This window comes from Petromyzon marinus, chromosome 62 (assembly GCF_048934315.1).
Source record: "Petromyzon marinus isolate PM22_M1 ecotype Great Lakes invasive population chromosome 62, UKy_Petmar_22M1.pri1.0, whole genome shotgun sequence".
NCBI lineage: Eukaryota > Metazoa > Chordata > Hyperoartia > Petromyzontiformes > Petromyzontidae > Petromyzon > Petromyzon marinus.
The window spans coordinates 4,946,797-4,965,261 of NC_133728.1; the positions used below are offsets into that span (position 1 = coordinate 4,946,797).

The 18,465-nt window shown below is 54.2% G+C and overlaps 1 protein-coding gene across 7 annotated transcripts in view; it reads right to left on the reverse strand.

Annotated features, from left to right (window-relative positions):
* Positions 1-18,465, reverse strand: part of LOC116955900 (protein FAM3C-like) — a 58,800-nt gene that overhangs the window by 18,681 nt on the left and 21,654 nt on the right. For 5 of the 7 annotated variants that reach the window (XM_076053699.1, XM_076053698.1, XM_076053697.1 and 2 more), the window contains exons 3-7: positions 14,883-14,993; positions 13,018-13,047; positions 12,220-12,249; positions 6,487-6,613; positions 3,541-3,599 (exon numbers count right to left, since the gene is read on the reverse strand). In XM_076053699.1, coding sequence (XP_075909814.1) covers positions 3,541-3,599; positions 6,487-6,613; positions 12,220-12,249; positions 13,018-13,047; positions 14,883-14,993 — 357 coding nt within the window. The remainder of the gene's footprint in view (positions 1-3,540; positions 3,600-6,486; positions 6,614-12,219; positions 12,250-13,017; positions 13,048-14,882; positions 14,994-18,465) is intronic. The other 2 variants (XM_032977243.2, XM_032977242.2) reach the window with 2 other exon arrangements.

Genomic DNA, 18,465 nt, shown 5'->3' on the forward strand with positions numbered 1-18,465 from the left:
AGTGGGTTGGTGAGTGAGTGGGTTGGTGAGTGTGCGAGTGGGTTGGTGAGTGTGAGTGGGTTGGTGAGTGTGCGAGTGGGTTGGTGAGTGAGTGGGTTGGTGAGTGTGCAAGTGGGTTGGTGAGTGTGTTAGTGGGTTGGTGAGTGGGTTGGTGAGTGTGTTAGTGGGTTGGTGACTATGTGAGTGGGTTGGTGAGTGTGTGAGTGGGTTGGTGAGGGGTTGGCGAGTGTGCGAGTGGGTTGGTGAGTGTGAGTGGGTTGGTGAGTGTGTGAGTGGGTTGGTGAGTGTGTGAGTGGGTTGGTGAGTGTGTGAATGGGTTGGTGAGTGTGTGAGTGGGTTGGTGAGTGTGTTAGTGGGTTGGTGAGTGGGTTGGTGAGTGTGTTAGTGGGTTGGTGACTATGTGAGTGGGTTGGTGAGTGTGTGAGTGGGTTGGTGAGTGTGTTAGTGGGTTGGTGAGTGGGTTGGTGAGTGGGTTGGTGAGTGGGTTGGTGAGTGTGTGAGTGGGTTGGTGAGTGTGTGAGTGGGTTGGTGAGTGTGTGAGTGGGTTGGTGAGTGGGTTGGTGAGTGTGTGAGTGGGTTGGTGACTGTGTGAGTGGGTTGGTGACTGTGTGAGTGGGTTGGTGAGTGTGCGAGTGGGTTGGTGAGTGTGCGAGTGGGTTGGTGAGTGTGCGAGTGGGTTGGTGAGTGGGTTGGTGAGTGTGTGAGTGGGTTGGTGAGTGGGTTGGTGAGTGTGTGAGTGGGTTGGTGAGTGGGTTGGTGAGTGTGTGAGTGGGTTGGTGAGTGGGTTGGTGACTGTGTGAGTGGGTTGGCGAGTGTGCGAGTGGGTTGGTGAGTGAGTGGGTTGGTGAGTGTGCGAGTGGGTTGGTGAGTGTGAGTGGGTTGGTGAGTGGGTTGGTGAGTGTGTTAGTGGGTTGGTGAGTGGGTGAGTGGGTTGGTGAGTGTGTGAGTGGGTTGATGAGTGTGCGAGTGGGTTGGTGAGTGTGTGAGTGGGTTGGTGAGTGGGTTGGCGAGTGTGCGAGTGGGTTGGTGAGTGGGTTGGTGAGTGTGTGAGTGGGTTGGTGAGTGTGTGAGTGGGTTGGTGAGTGTGTGGGTTGGTGAGTGGGTGAGTGGGTTGGTGAGTGTGCGAGTGGGTTGGTGAGTGTGCGAGTGGGTTGGTGAGTGTGCGAGTGGGTTGGTGAGTGGTTTGGTGAGTGTGCGAGTGGGTTAGTGAGTGTGAGTGGGTTGGTGAGTGTGTTAGTGGGTTGGTGAGTGTGCGAGTGGGTTGGTGAGTGTGCGAGTGGGTTGGTGAGTGGGTGGGTGGGTTGGTGAGTGTGCGAGTGGGTTGGTGAGTGTGTGAGTGGGTTGGTGAGTGGGTTGGTGAGTGGGTGGGTGGGTTGGTGAGTGTGCGAGTGGGTTGGTGAGTGGGTGGGTGGGTTGGTGAGTGTGCGAGTGGGTTGATGTGTGTGCGAGTGGGTTGGTGAGTGTGTGAATGGGTTGGTGAGTGTGTGAGTGGGTTGGTGAGTGTGTGAGTGGGTTGGTGAGTGGGTTGGCGAGTGTGCGAGTGGGTTGGTGAGTGTGAGTGGGTTGGTGAGTGGGTTGGTGAGTGTGTGAGTGGGTTGGTGAGTGTGTGAGTGGGTTGGTGAGTGGGTTGGTGAGTGTGTGAGTGGGTTGGTGAGTGTGTGAGTGGGTTGGTGAGTGTGTGAGTGGGTTGGTGAGTGGGTTGGTGACTGTGTGAGTGGGTTGGTGAGTGGGTTGGTGAGTGTGTGAGTGGGTTGGTGAGTTGGTTGGTGACTGTGTGAGTGGGTTGGTGAGTGAGTGGGTTGGTGAGTGTGCGAGTGGGTTGGTGAGTGTGAGTGGGTTGGTGAGTGTGCGAGTGGGTTGGTGAGTGAGTGGGTTGGTGAGTGTGCAAGTGGGTTGGTGAGTGTGAGTGGGTTGGTGAGTGGGTTGGTGAGTGTGTTAGTGGGTTGGTGACTATGTGAGTGGGTTGGTGAGTGGGTGAGTGGGTTGGTGAGTGTGAGTGGGTTGGTGAGTGGGTTGGTGAGTGTGTTAGTGGGTTGGTGACTATGTGAGTGGGTTGGTGAGTGTGTGAGTGGGTTGGCGAGTGTGCGAGTGGGTTGGTGAGTGTGAGTGGGTTGGTGAGTGTGCGAGTGGGTTGGTGAGTGTGTGAGTGGGTTGGTGAGTGGGTTGGCGAGTGTGCGAGTGGGTTGGTGAGTGGGTTGGTGAGTGTGTGAGTGGGTTGGTGAGTGTGTGAGTGGGTTTGTGAGTGAGTGGGTTGGTGAGTGTGTGAGTGGGTTGGTGAGTGTTCGAGTGGGTTGGTGAGTGTGCGAGTGGGTTGGTGAGTGTGCGAGTGGGTTGGTGAGTGGTTTGGTGAGTGTGCGAGTGGGTTGGTGAGTGGGTTGGTGAGTGTGAGTGGGTTGGTGAGTGTGAGTGGGTTGGTGAGTGGGTTGGTGAGTGTGTTAGTGAGTTGGTGACTGTGTGAGTGGGTTTGTGAGTGGGTGAGTGGGTTGGTGAGTGTGCGAGTGGGTTGGTGAGTGTGTGAGTGGGTTGGCGAGTGTGTGAGTGGGTTGGTGAGTGGGTTGGTGAGTGTGTGAGTGGGTTGGTGAGTGTGTGAGTGGGTTGGTGAGTTTGGTTGATGAGTGTGCGAGTGGGTTGGTGAGTGTGCGAGTGGGTTGGTGAGTGTGTTAGTGGGTTGGTGAGTGGGTTGGCGAGTGTGCGAGTGGGTTGGTGAGTGGGTTGGTGAGTGTGTGAGTGGGTTGGTGAGTGTGTGAGTGGGTTGGTGAGTGTGCGAGTGGGTAGGTGAGTGGGTTGGTGAGTGTGCGAGTGGGTTGGTGAGTGGTTTGGTGAGTGTGCGAGTGGGTTGGTGAGTGGGTTGGTGAGTGTGAGTGGGTTGGTGAGTGGGTTGGTGAGTGTGTTAGTGGGTTGGTGACTGTGTGAGTGGGTTTGTGAGTGGGTGAGTGGGTTGGTGAGTGTGCGAGTGGGTTGGTGAGTGTGTGAGTGGGTTGGCGAGTGAGTGAGTGGGTTGGTGAGTGGGTTGGTGAGTGGGTGAGCCGGTTGCTGAGTGGGTTAGTAAGTGGGTGAGTTGGTTGGTGAGCGGGTTAGTGAGTGGGTTGGTGAGTGAGTGGGTGAGCCGGTTGGTGAAAGGGTTAATGAGTGGGTGAGCCGGTTTGTGAGTGGGTTGGTAAGTCAGTGGTGAGTGTGAGTGGTGAGTGTGCGTGGTGAGTGAATGGTGAGTGTCAGTGAGTGTCTCTGTGTATGAGCAGTGAGTGAGTGGTGTGAGTCGTGAGTGAGTGGGTTGGTGAGTCAGTGGTGAGTGTGAGTGGTGAGTGTGCGTGGTGAGTGGTGAGTTAGTGGTGAGTGAGTGGTGAGTTAGTGGTGAGTGAGTGGTGAGTTAGTGGTAAGTGGTGAGTTAGTGGTGACTGTGAGTGGTGAGTGGTGAGTTAGTGGTGAGTTAGTGGTGAGTGTGAGGGGTGAGTGTTGAGTTAGTGGTGAGCGTTGAGTTAGTGGTGAGTTAGTGGTGAGTGGTGAGTTAGTGGTGAGTGGTGAGTTAGTGGTGTCTCTCACAGTTAATTCCCACGATGTTGATGCCTCTTCCAACGTTGTTCCGGTTCCGGCTCATTATCCTGCAGGGCAGTCACGTGACCAAACGCCACTATCACCATGGAGACGGAGGTGCGGTGGTGATGCCGGTGGTGGTGGTGATGGCTGGGTCGCGCAGCCACCGCATGCCCAGCCACCGCATGCCCAGCCACCGCATGCCCAAACAGCTTTTGTTCGGCCGGATAGAGGCCTATGATACCATCAGTAGGCCTGGGCTCTGGGTTGTTCTTCGTGCTTTCGGAGTCCCTGACCCTCTGCTCACGATCATTAAGGACCTTCATGATGGTGAGCGGGCCCGGGTAAAACTACGTGGCCGCGAGTCCGAGCCATTCCCTGTACACCTTGGGGTGCGACAGGGATGTCCTCTGGCTCCCACATTATTTAACATCTATTTTGACCACGTAGTTCATGAAGCCTTCAATAGCTGTACCGGGGGAATCTCCATATGGTACAGATATAATGGGAGGCTGATCGATGCCTGGGTGCGGGCAAGGGATGGCTCCCTATTGCTCAACCACGTTATGTATGCTGATGATTTGGTAATAGCTGCTCATTCAGAGGAGGAGTTGGAGACGCTGCTGCTGAGACTGGAGCGTGCCATTAAGAGATGGGGCCTTACCATCAGCCCCACCAAAACTAAGCACCTGCCTGGGTATTTTTTTACCATCAGACACTCCACCCCCACAACTCCCAATCGGTGATGGGGCAGTTGTGGAGAGAGTAGAGAGTTTCCCATACCTGGGCAGTGTGCTTATGACCGGCTCCAGTTTAACAGCAGTGGTCTCACTCCGAATCAGTCGAGCGGCAGTATCTTTTCATCGGTTGCGTAACGCTGTGTGGAAGCTACCTGGTCTGTCGCTCCGCACTAAGTTTCAGGTCTTCTCGGCCACGGTCATTCCCTCCCTTCTCTACGCTTGCGAAACGTGGACCCCCTTAATGGTGCATCTTCGCCGGTTGGAAACATTTAGGCTGGCCTGCCTACGATCCATCCTGGGTTTAACCAGGCTGGATTGTGTGAGGAGCTCACAAATCCTCGAAAGATCTGGGCAAGGTCCCATCGGTGAGCTCCTCCGGCAGGCAAGGCTGCGTTGGCTGGGCCATGTAGCCCGCATGCCCAGCCACCGAATACCGAAACAGCTTTTGTTCGCCCGGATCGAGGCAGCTAAACGGGCACGGCACGGGCTAGAGAAGAGATGGAGTGATGTGGTACAGGAGGACGTGGAGCTGAGTGGACTTGCCGATGAGCGGTACCAGCGGTGTCAAGATCTTTGTCTGTGGAGGAGGCTCGTGAAGGACGCTACTGGGCAGTTGGAGCCTGTGTGCTGTTTCTATATACAGAGGCGCTGCTGCTAGTCGCGAACAGCACTTGCCCCTACAGCCTGCTGGAGGCTACGTGGGGGACCTTTGTCTGTGCGGTGTGTATGTACATAGGTGCATCTCTTGCCCCTACAGCTTGCCGGAGGCTACGCGGGGGACCTTTGTTTGTGTGTTGTGTATGTACATAGGTGCATCTCTTGCCCCTACAGCTTGCCGGAGGCTACGCGGGGGACCTTTGTCTGTGCGGTGTGTATCTACATAGGTGCATCTCTTGCCCCTACAGCTTGCCGGAGGCTACGTGGGGGACCTTTGTTTGTGTGTTGTGTATGTACATAGGTGCATCTCTTGCCCCTACAGCTTGCCGGAGGCTACGCGGGGGACCTTTGTCTGTGCGTTGTGTATGTACATAGGTGCATCTCTTGCCCCTGCGACGTGCCGGAGGCTACCCGGGGGACCTTTGTCTGTGCGTTGTGTATCTACATAGGTGCATCTCTTGCCCCTACAGCTTTCCGGAGGCTACGCGGGGGACCTTTGTCTGTGTGTTGTGTATGTACATAGGTGCATCTCTTGCCCCTACAGCTTGCCGGAGGCTACGCGGGGGACCTTTGTCTGCGTGTTGTGTATGTACATAGGCGCATCTCTTGCCCTACAGCTTGCCGGAGGCTACGCGGGGGACCTTTGTCTGTGTGTTGTGTATGTACATAGGTGCATCTCTTGCCCCTACAGCTTGCCGGAGGCTACGCGGGGGACCTTTGTCTGTGCGTTGTGTATGTACATAGGTGCATCTCTTGCCCCTGCGACGTGCCGGAGGCTACGCGGGGGACCTTTGTCTGTGCGTTGTGTATGTACATAGGTGCATCTCTTGCCCCTGCGACGTGCCGGAGGCTACGCGGGGGACCTTTGTCTGTGTGTTGTGTATGTACATAGGCGCATCTCTTGCCCCTACAGCTTGCCGGAGGCTACGCGGGGGACCTTTGTCTGTGTGTTGTGTATGTACATAGGTGCATCTCTTGCCCCTACAGCTTGCCGGAGGCTACGCGGGGGACCTTTGTCTGTGCGTTGTGTATCTACATAGGTGCATCTCTTGCCCCTGAGACGTGCCGGAGGCTACGCGGGGGACCTTTGTCTGTGTGTTGTGTATCTACATAGGTGCATCTCTTGCCCCTACAGCTTGCCGGAGGCTACGCGGGGGACCTTTGTCTGTGCGGTGTGTATCTACATAGGTGCATCTCTTGCCCCTGCGACGTGCCGGAGGCTACGCGGGGGACCTTTGTCTGTGCGGTGTGTATCTACATAGGCGCATCTCTTGCCCCTACAGCACTTGCCGGAGGCTACGCGGGGGACCTTTGTCTGTGTGTTGTGTATGTACATAGGCGCATCTCTTGCCCCTACAGCTTGCCGGAGGCTACGCGGGGGACCTTTGCCTGTGCGGTGTGTATCTACATAGGTGCATCTCTTGCTCCTACAGCTCGCCAGAGGCTACGCGGGGGACCTTTGTCTGTGCGTTGTGTATGTACATAGGCGCATCTCTTGCCCCTGCGGCGTGCCGGAGGCTACGCGGGGGACCTTTGTCTGTGTGTGGCGTGAACTCACATGCGGTCGTCCAGGCAGACCCGGGGGTAGTGGTCGGTGCCGGCGCCGCTGAAGACGCTGAAGGCGAACTCGGAGCGACTGCACTGCGACATCAGCCCACATCGGTTGTGGCTCGGCCGGGGAGGGGCTGTGGGAACACCGCAGCGGCGGTGGTGGCGGTGGTGGTGGTGGTGGTGGTGATGGTGGTGGTGGAGGTGGTGGTTGTGGTGGTGGTGGTGGCGGTGGTGGCGGTGGTGGTGATGGGGGAGGTGGTGGTGGTTGTGGTGGTGGAGGTGGTGGTGGTTGTGGTGGTGGTGGTGTTGGTGGAGGTGGTGGTGGTGGTGGCGGCGGTGGTGGAGGTGGTGGTGGTGGTGGTGGTGAAGGTGGTGGTGGTGGTGGTGGCAGTGGTGGAGGTGGTGGTGGTGGTGGTGAAGGTGGTGGTGGTGGTGGTGAAGGTGGTGGTGGTGGCAGTGGTGATGATGGTGGAGGTGGTGATGATGGTGGAAGTGGTGGTGGTGGTGGTGGTGATGGTGGTGGTGGAGGTGGTGGTGGGGAGCGGTAGTGTAGTGGTAGCGCTACGCTGCGCTATGAACCCGGTGACCCAAGTTCAATTTCCCGCTCACGGCCAACACCACCAGTGACGATTCTCTTAACCGGTCCTGGGCCTCCCACAGGCCAAGCCACCCTCTATTGAGTACCTGGTGCCTTCATAGGTGCTCGCTAACAGCACTTGCCCTAACAGTCTGTTAAGGCTATACGGGGGATCTTTGTCTTTGGTGGTTGCGGTGGTGGTGATGACGATGGTGGTGGTGGTGATGGTGGTCGTGATGACGGTGGTATCAGTGGTGGTGGTGATGATGGTGGTGGCAGTGGTGATGATGGTGGTGGCGGTGGTGGTGGTGGTGGGGATGATGGTGGTGGTGATGATGGTGGTGGCGGTGGTGATGATGGTGGTGGTGATGATGGTGGTGGCGGTGGTGATGGTGGTGGTGGTGGCGGTGATGGTGGTGATGATGGTGGTGGCAGTGGTGATGATGGTGGTGGCGGTGATGATGGTGGTGGTGGTGGTGGTGATGGTGGTCGTGATGGGGATGATGATGGTGGTGGTGGTGATGGTGATGGTGGTGGCGGTGATGATGGTGGTGGTGGTGGTGATGGTGGTGGTGGGGATGATGATGGTGGTGGTAGTGGTGGTGGTAGCGATGGGGGTAATGATGGTGTCAGTGGTGGTGTCAGTGGTGGTGGTAGCGATGGGGGTAGTGATGGTGTCAGTGGTGGTGTCGGGTGGTGGTGGTGGTAGTGGTGGTGGTAGCGATGGGGGTAGTGATGGTGTCAGTGGTGGTGTCGGGTGGTGGTGGTGGTGGTGGTAGCGATGGGGGTAGTGATGGTGTCAGTGGTGGTGTCTGGTGGTGGTGGTGGTGGTAGCGATGGGGGTAGTGATGGTGTCAGTGGTGGTGTCTGGTGGTAGTGGTGGTGGTAGCGATGGGGGTAGTGATGGTGTCAGTGGTGGTGCTATCGGTGAGCGTGACGCTGGCGACTGCCATGTTGGTGAACCCAGCTGTGGATCGATCACGGCTGGTGATGGTGGCGGTGGCACTGGTGATGATGATGTTGGTGACGATGATGGTGACAGTGATGATGACGGTGATGATGAATGTGACGGTGACACTGGTGATGGTGATGATGGTGATGATGACGGTGATGATGATGGTGACGGTGACACTGCTGATGGTGATGATGGTGATGATGATGGTGACGGTGACACTGGTGATGATGATGTTGATGATGATGATGGTGACAGTGATGATGACGGTGATGATGATGGTGACGGTGACACTGGTGATGGTGATGATGATGATGATGGTGACAGTGATGATGACGGTGATGATGATGGTGACGGTGACACTGGTGATGGTGATGATGGTGACGATGATGGTGACAGTGATGATGACGGTGATGATGATGGTGACGGTGACACTGGTGATGGTGATGATGGTGATGACGATGGTGACAGTGATGATGACGGTGATGATGATGGTGACGGTGACACTGGTGATGGTGATGATGGTGATGATGATGGTGACAGTGATGATGACGGTGATGATGATGGTGACGGTGACACTGGTGATGGTGATGATGGTGATGATGATGGTGACAGTGATGATGACGGTGATGATGATGGTGACGGTGACACTGGTGATGGTGATGATGGTGATGACGATGGTGACAGTGATGATGACGGTGATGATGATGGTGACGGTGACACTGGTGATGGTGATGATGGTGATGATGATGGTGACAGTGATGATGACGGTGATGATGATGGTGACGGTGACACTGGTGATGGTGATGATGGTGATGATTATGGTGACAGTGATGATGACGGTGATGATGATGGTGACGGTGACACTGGTGATGATGATGTTGATGATGATGATGGTGACAGTGATGATGACGGTGATGATGATGGTGACGGTGACACTGGTGATGGTGATGATGATGATGATGGTGACAGTGATGATGACGGTGATGATGATGGTGACGGTGACACTGGTGATGGTGATGATGGTGACGATGATGGTGACAGTGATGATGACGGTGATGATGATGGTGACGGTGACACTGGTGATGGTGATGATGGTGATGACGATGGTGACAGTGATGATGACGGTGATGATGATGGTGACGGTGACACTGGTGATGGTGATGATGGTGATGATGATGGTGACAGTGATGATGACGGTGATGATGATGGTGACGGTGACACTGGTGATGGTGATGATGGTGATGATGATGGTGACAGTGATGATGACGGTGATGATGATGGTGACGGTGACACTGGTGATGGTGATGATGGTGATGACGATGGTGACAGTGATGATGACGGTGATGATGATGGTGACGGTGACACTGGTGATGGTGATGATGGTGATGATGATGGTGACAGTGATGATGACGGTGATGATGATGGTGACGGTGACACTGGTGATGGTGATGATGGTGATGATTATGGTGACAGTGATGATGACGGTGATGATGATGGTGACGGTGACACTGGTGATGATGATGTTGATGATGATGATGGTGACAGTGATGATGACGGTGATGATGATGGTGACGGTGACACTGGTGATGGTGATGATGATGATGATGGTGACAGTGATGATGACGGTGATGATGATGGTGACGGTGACACTGGTGATGGTGATGATGGTGACGATGATGGTGACAGTGATGATGACGGTGATGATGATGGTGACGGTGACACTGGTGATGGTGATGATGGTGATGACGATGGTGACAGTGATGATGACGGTGATGATGATGGTGACGGTGACACTGGTGATGGTGATGATGGTGATGATGATGGTGACAGTGATGATGACGGTGATGATGATGGTGACGGTGACACTGGTGATGGTGATGATGGTGATGATGATGGTGACAGTGATGATGACGGTGATGATGATGGTGACGGTGACACTGGTGATGGTGATGATGGTGATGACGATGGTGACAGTGATGATGACGGTGATGATGATGGTGACGGTGACACTGGTGATGGTGATGATGGTGATGATGATGGTGACAGTGATGATGACGGTGATGATGATGGTGACGGTGACACTGGTGATGGTGATGATGGTGATGATTATGGTGACAGTGATGATGACGGTGATGATGATGGTGACGGTGACACTGGTGATGGTGATGATGGTGATGACGATGGTGACAGTGATGATGACGGTGATGATGATGGTGACGGTGACACTGGTGATGGTGATGATGGTGATGATGATGGTGACAGTGATGATGACGGTGATGATGATGGTGACGGTGACACTGGTGATGGTGATGATGGTGATGATTATGGTGACAGTGATGATGACGGTGATGATGATGGTGACGGTGACACTGGTGATGGTGATGATGGTGATGATGATGGTGACAGTGATGATGACGGTGATGATGATGGTGATGGTGACACTGGTGATGGTGATGATGGTGATGATGATGATGGTGATGGTGACAGTGATGATGACGGTGATGATGATGGTGACGGTGACACTGGTGATGGTGATGATGGTGATGATGATGGTGACAGTGATGATGACGGTGATGATGATGGTGACGGTGACACTGGTGATGGTGATGATGGTGATGATGATGGTGACAGTGATGATGACGGTGATGATGATGATGGTGACGGTGACACTGGTGATGGTGATGATGGTGATGATGATGGTGACAGTGATGATGATGGTGACAGTGATGATGACGGTGATGATGATGGTGACGGTGACACTGGTGATGGTGATGATGATGATGGTGACAGTGATGATGATGGTGATGATGATGGTGACGGTGACACTGGTGATGGTGATGATGGTGATGATGGTGACAGTGATGATGACGGTGATGATGATGGTGACGGTGACACTGGTGATGATGGTGATGATGATGGTGACGGTGATGATGACGGTGATGATGATGGTGACGGTGACACTGGTGATGGTGATGATGGTGATGATGATGGTGACAGTGATGATGACGGTGATGATGATGGTGAAGGTGACACTGGTGATGGTGATGATGATGGTGATGATGATGGTGACAGTGATGATGACGGTGATGATGATGGTGACGGTGACACTGGTGATGATGATGATGGTGGCACTGGTGATGGTGATGGTGACGGTGACACTGGTGATGATGGTGATGATGATGGTGATGGTGACGGTGATGGTGATGATGATGGTGACACTGGTGATGGTGATAGTGACGGTGACACTGGTGATGGTGATGATGATGGTGATGGTGACACTGGTGATGGTGATGATGATGGTAATGATGATGGTGATGGTGATGATGATGGTGACACTGGTGATGGTGATAGTGACGGTGACACTGGTGATGGTGATGATGATGATGGTGATGGTGACACTGGTGATGGTGATGATGATGGTAATGATGATGGTGATGGTGATGATGATGGTGACACTGGTGATGGTGATAGTGACGGTGACACTGGTGATGGTAATGATGATGGTGACGGTGACACTGGTGATGGTGACACTGGTGATGGTGATAGTGACGGTGACACTGGTGATGGTGATGGTGACACTGGTGATGGTGATGATGATGGTGATGATGATGGTGATGGTGGCACTGGTGATGATGATGGTGATGATGATGGTGATGATGATGATGATGGTGACACTTGTGATGGTGATGATGGTGATGATGACACTTGTGATGGTGATGATGGTGATGATGACGGTGATGATGATGATGATGGTGATGATGACGGTGATGATGATGATGGTGATGATGACGGTGATTATGATGGTGACACTGGTGATGGTGATGATGATGGTGACGGTGGCACTGGTGATGGTGGCACTGGTGATGGTGATGATGATGGTGGCACTGGTGATGGTGATGATGGTGATGGTGACACTGGTGATGATGACGATGGTGACGGTGGCGATGATGGTGACACTGGTAATGGTGGTGATGGTGATGATGGCGGTGTTGGTGATACTGGTGATGATGATGGTAACGGTGACACTGGTGATGGTGATGATGATGGTGATACTGGTGATGGTGATGATGACGGTGATGATGATGATGGTGACGGTGACACTGGTGATGGTGATGATGGTGATGATTATGGTGACAGTGATGATGACGGTGATGATGATGGTGACGGTGACACTGGTGATGGTGATGATGGTGATGATGGTGATTCACCTCTCAGTTGCCCCGAGTATCGCATCTCACCTGCACAGGGGTCACACACAGCCTGGGGTCAGTCACGGGCAGAGGGTCTGGGGTAGGGGTTAGGGGTAGTGTTAGTGGTTCAGGGTAGGGGTTTTGGGTTGGGGCTAGGGGTTAGCGTTAGGGGTTATGGTGATGGTGATGATGGTGATGATGATGGTGACGGTGGCACTGATGATGGTGATGATGATGGTGGCAGTGGTGATCTTGATGATGATGGTGGCACTGGTGATGGTGATGATGATGATGGCAGTGGTGATGGTGATGATGATGGTGATGATGGCACTGGTGATGGTGATGATGATGGTGATGATGGTGGTGACGGTGGTGATGGTGATGATGATGGTGGCACTGGTGATGGTGATGATGATGGTGGCAGTGGTGATGGTGATGATGATGGTGGCAGTGGTGATGGTGATGATGATGATGGTACTGGTGATGATGGTGATGATGATGGTACTGGTGATGATGATGGTGACGGTGACACTGGTGATGGTGATGATGATGGTGACAGTGATGATGACGGTGATGATGATGGTGATGATGATGATGATGGTGACGGTGACACTGGTGATGGTGATGATGATGGTGATGGTGACGGTGACACTGGTGATGGTGATGATGATGATGGTGGCACTGGTGATGGTGATGATGATGCTGATGATGATTGTGACACTGGTGATGGTGATGATGACGGTGATGATGATGGTGACACTGGTGATGATGGTGATGATGGTGACGGTGGCGATGATGGTGATGATGGTGATTCACCTCTCAGTTGCGCCAAGTATCGCATCTCACCTGCACAGGGGTCACACACAGCCTGGGGTCAGTCACGGGCAGAGGGTCTGGGGTAGGGGTTAGGGGTAGTGTTAGTGGTTCAGGCTAGTTGTTTTGGGTTAGGGGTTCTGTGTTCGGGGTATGGTTAGAGGTTCAGGGTAAGGGTTACGAGTAGGGTGAGCGTTAGGGGTTAGCGCTAGGGGTTAGCGCTAGGGGTTAGCGCTAGGGGTTAGCGTTAGGGGTTAGTCTAGGGGGTAGCGCTAGGGGTTAGCGCTAGGGGTTAGCGCTAGGGGTTAGCGCTAGGGGCTAGCGCTAGGGGTTAGCGCTAGGGGTTAGCGCTACGGATTAGCGCTAGGGGTTATTGCTAGGTGTTAGCGCTAGGGGTTAGCGCGAGGGGTTAGCGCTAGGGGTTAGCGATAGGGGTTAGCACTAGGGGTTAGCGATAGGGGTTAGTACTAGGTGTTAGCACTCGGGGTTAGCGCGAGGGATTAGCACTAGGGGTTAGAGCTAGGGGTTAGCGCTAGGGGGTAGCGCTAGGGGTTAGCGCTAGGGGTTAGCGCTAGGGGTTAGCGCTAGGGGTTAGCGCTAGGGATTAGCGCTAGGGGTTAGCGCTAGGGGTTAGCGCGAGGGGTTAGCGCTAGGGGTTAGCGCTAGGGGTTAGTACTAGGGATTAGCGCTAGGGGTTAGCGCGAGGGATTAGCACTAGGGGTTAGAGCTAGGGGTTAGCGCTAGGGGGTAGCGCTAGGGGTTAGCGCTAGGGGTTAGCGCTAGGGGTTAGCGCTAGGGGTTAGCGCTAGGGGTTAGCGCGAGGGGTTAGCGCTAGGGGTTAGCGCTAGGGGTTAGTACTAGGGATTAGCGCTAGGGGTTAGCGCGAGGGATTAGCACTAGGGGTTAGAGCTAGGGGTTAGCGCTAGGGGGTAGCGCTAGGGGTTAGCGCTAGGGGTTAGCGCTAGGGGTTAGCGCTAGGGGTTAGCGCTAGGGGTTAGCGCGAGGGGTTAGCGCTAGGGGTTAGCGCTAGGGGTTAGTACTAGGGATTAGCGCTAGGGGTTAGCGCGAGGGATTAGCACTAGGGGTTAGAGCTAGGGGTTAGCGCTAGGGGGTAGCGCTAGGGGTTAGCGCTAGGGGTTAGCACTAGGGGTTAGCGCTAGGGGTTAGCGTGAGGGGTTAGCGCTAGGGGTTAGTACTAGGGGTTAGCACTAGGGGGTAGCGCTAGGGGTTAGCGCTAGGGGTTAGCGCTAGGGGTTAGCACTAGGGGTTAGCACTAGGGGTTAGCGCTAGGGGTTAGCGCTAGGGGTTAGCGCTAGGGGTTAGCGCTAGGGGTTAGCGCTAGGGGTTAGCGCTAGGGGTTAGCGCTAGGGGTTAGTACTAGGGATTAGCGCTAGGGGTTAGCGCGAGGGATTAGCACTAGGGGTTAGAGCTAGGGGTTAGCGCTAGGGGGTAGCGCTAGGGGTTAGCGCTAGGGGTTAGCGCTAGGGGTTAGCGCTAGGGGTTAGCGCTAGGGGTTAGCGCTAGGGGTTAGCGTGAGGGGTTAGCGCTAGGGGTAGCGCTAGGGGTTAGCGCTAGGGATTAGCGCTAGGGGTTAGCGCGAGGGATTAGCACTAGGGGTTAGCGTGAGGGGTTAGCGCTAGGGGCTGGCGCTAGGGGTTAGCGCTAGGGGCTGGCGCTAGGGGTTAGCGCGAGGGATTAGCACTAGGGGTTAGCGCTAGGGGTTAGCGCTAGGGGCTGGCGCTAGGGGTTAGCGCTAGGGGCTGGCGCTAGGGGTTAGCGCTAGGGGCTGGCGCTAGGGGCTAGCGCTAGGGGTGTCTGGGTTCTGGGTTTGGAGTCCCGGCTAGGGGATTGGGGGGCTGGCCCCCTACCGTGCTCGCTGGCGTTGGCCAGCATGTGAGCCAGCGTGGCTCCCAGGAGCCAGGCAAGGGAGCAGCAGCAAACCACCAGCGCCACGCGGCACGCGGCACCCACACACGTGCCTAGAGTACACGCAGAATACACACAGATTACACACAGAATACACACAGAATACACACAGATTACACACAGACTACACACAGAATACACACAGAATACACACAGACTACACACAGAATACACACAGAATACACACAGAATACACACAGATTACACAGACTACACACACGTGCCTAGAGTACACACAGATTACACACAGAATACACACAGATTACACACAGATTACACACAGAATACACACAGATTACACACAGATTACACACAGATTACACACAGAATACACACACGTGCCTAGAGTACACGCAGAATACACACAGAGATTACACACAGATTACACACAGACTACACACAGAGTACACGCAGAATACACACAGATTACACGCAGATTACACACAGAATACACACACGTGCCTAGAGTACACGCAGAATACACACAGATTACACACAGATTACACACAGATTACACACAGAATACACACAGATTACACACAGAATACACACAGAATACACACAGATTACACACAGATTACACACAGACTACACACAGACTACACACAGACTACACACAGACTACGCACACACATACCTAGACTACACACAGACTACACACAGAATACACACAGATTACACGCAGAATACACACGAACTACACACCGACTACACACAGACTACACACCGACTACACACAGACTACGCACACACATACCTAGACTACACACAGACTACACACAGACTACACAGACGTGTCTAGAGTACACGCAGAATACACACAGATTACACACAGATTACACACAGACTACACACACACATACCTAGACTACACACAGACTACACGCATATTACACACAGACTACACACAGAATACACACAGACTACACAACTTCACACACATTTCACACAAACACACCTTCACACACAATTTCACACACACACACACACCTTCACACAGACACACGCACTTTTACACACACACACGCATTTTCACACACACAACAACAACAACCGCCATTCGCCACTAAGTGGTGGTGACGTCACCACGACGCTTGTGCCAGGCCATGTGCACCTTGAGGCCACGTGAAGTGTCGAACGCCCGCGGGCAGGAGGTCACGGGCAGACCCAGGTGCCACGGGTCGACTGACTGAGATGACTGGCTAGTGCACCACCTGTGCCCCCTACTGTGCCAACCTGCTGTGCTTTAGTCACCCGGTGCTCCGCTCGTTGTTTTGAGCGTCGCTCCTCCGCCCTCCGTTGTTGATGGAGGGCGACTGCCTCCAACTGCCTAGTAGCGTCCTTCACGAGCCTCCTCCACAGAGGCCGATCTTGACACCGCTGGTACCAGTCATCGGCAAGTCCACTCAGCTCCACGTCCTCCTGTACCACATCACTCCATCTCTTCTCTAGCCCGCGCCGCGCCCGTTTAGCCCCCTCAATCCGGCCGAACAAAAGCTGTTTCGGCATGCGGTGGCTGGGCATGCGGGCTACATGACCCAGCCAACGCAGCCTTGCCTGCCGGCAGAGCTCACCGATGGGACCTTGCCCAGATCTTTCAAGGATTTGTGAGCTCCTCACACAATCCAGCCTGGTTAAACCCAGGATGGATTGTAGGCAAGCTAGCCTAAATGTTTCTAACTGGCGAAGATGTTCCATTAGGGGGGTCCACGTTTCGCAAGCGTAGAGAAGGGAGGGAATGACCATGGCCCAGAATACCTGAAGCTTAGTGCGGAGCGACAGACCAGGTAGCTTCCACACAGCGTTACGCAACCAATGAAAAGATATTGCCGCTCGACTGCTTCAGAGTGAGACCTATGTTGTTAAACTGGAGCCGGTCATAAGCACACTGCCCAGGTATGGGAAACTCTCCACTCTCTCCACAACTGCCCCATCACCGATTGGGAGTTGTGGGGGTGGAGTGTCCGATGGTACAAAATACCCAGGCAGGCAGGTGCTTAGTTTTGGTGGGGCTGATGGTAAGGCCCCACCTCTTAGTGGCACGCTCCAGTCTCAGCAGCAGCGTCTCCAACTCCTCCTCTGACTGAGCAGCTATTACCAAATCATCAGCATACATAACGTGGTTGAGCAATAGGGAGCCATCCCTTGACCGCACCGGGCATCGATCAGACTTCCATTATATCTGTACCATATGGAGATTCCCCCGGTATAGCTATTGAATGATTCACGAACTACGTGGTCAAAATAGATGTTAAATAATGTGGGAGCCAGAGGACATCCCTGTCGCACCCCAAGGTGTACAGGGAATGGCTTTGACTCCCGGCCACGTAGTTTTACCCGGGCCCGCTCACCATCATGAAGGTCCTTAATGATCGTGAGCAGAGGGTCAGGTACTCCAAAAGCACGAAGAACAACCCAGAGCCCAGGCCTAATGATGGTATCAGAGGCCTTGACCAGGTCAATAAAGCAGAGATGTAGGTCTTGCTGGAATTCCACCTCTGCTGTAGCAGACGGACAGAAAATATGGCGTCTATGCAGAACCGCCCTTTCCTGAAACCGCATTGGGGCTCCGCAAGCCTCTCCTCAGCGTGCCTGGCAAGGCGATGTTGAATAGTCCTTGCCAGGACCTTTCCCGGCACACTGAGGAGTGAGATGCCCCTGTAGTTGTTACAGTTAGTGCAGTCCCCCTTCTTAAAGAGGGGGACCACCAGGGCATCCTTCCAATCCTGCGGAACCCGTCCAGTGGTCCAGACTGTTGTTATGATGTCATATAGGGCAGTCTGTGCACAAACGCCACCCTCCCTCAGCATTTCGCTTGGGAGATCATCTCTGCCCGCTGCCTTTCCTGGTCTCAGATTCCGGATCGCCTTCAGTACTTCCTCAACAGATGGCACTTCAGCCAGCCACTCACAGGGGGTGACTTCTTCCAATATTTGAGGCACATCAGCCTCAGCAGGGTCATCCTCACTTTGTGCCACGATGTTTTCCTGGCTGAGGGATTTTCCCTCCCCCAGGACCTCACAGAAATGCTCAGCAAATCTGCAAACCTGTTCCTGGGGGTCGGAGATTGGATCACCGTTTTTTCCCCTAATGATGGTTAATAGGTGTGGCGCTGCAGGTTACCTTTTTGATGGTGTTAAATAGAGATTTGTGATCGCGGGCCACTGAAGCAGACTCCATCTCCTCAGCAACCCGCAACCACCACCCATCCTTTCAGCGCCTCACGGCTCTACGAACCTCCGAGCGAAGGCTGCGGTAAGCCTCCTCATTCTCTGACGTGGGATTCTGTAGCCGATGACAGTGGGCCTGTCGCTTTTTCTCAACTATCCTGAACACCTCCTCTGTCAACCAGGGTCTCTGGGGAGGTCTGGACCGCGTACCTAAAGCAGCCAATGCAGCTGCATGAGTGACAGTCCTAAACCTCGCCCATTTACCCTCGACATCAGGAGGAGTGGGGAACGATGCCAACCCCAGCCGCAGGCGATGATTAAATTCTCGCTTGCAACTTTCATCAGATAACTGAGA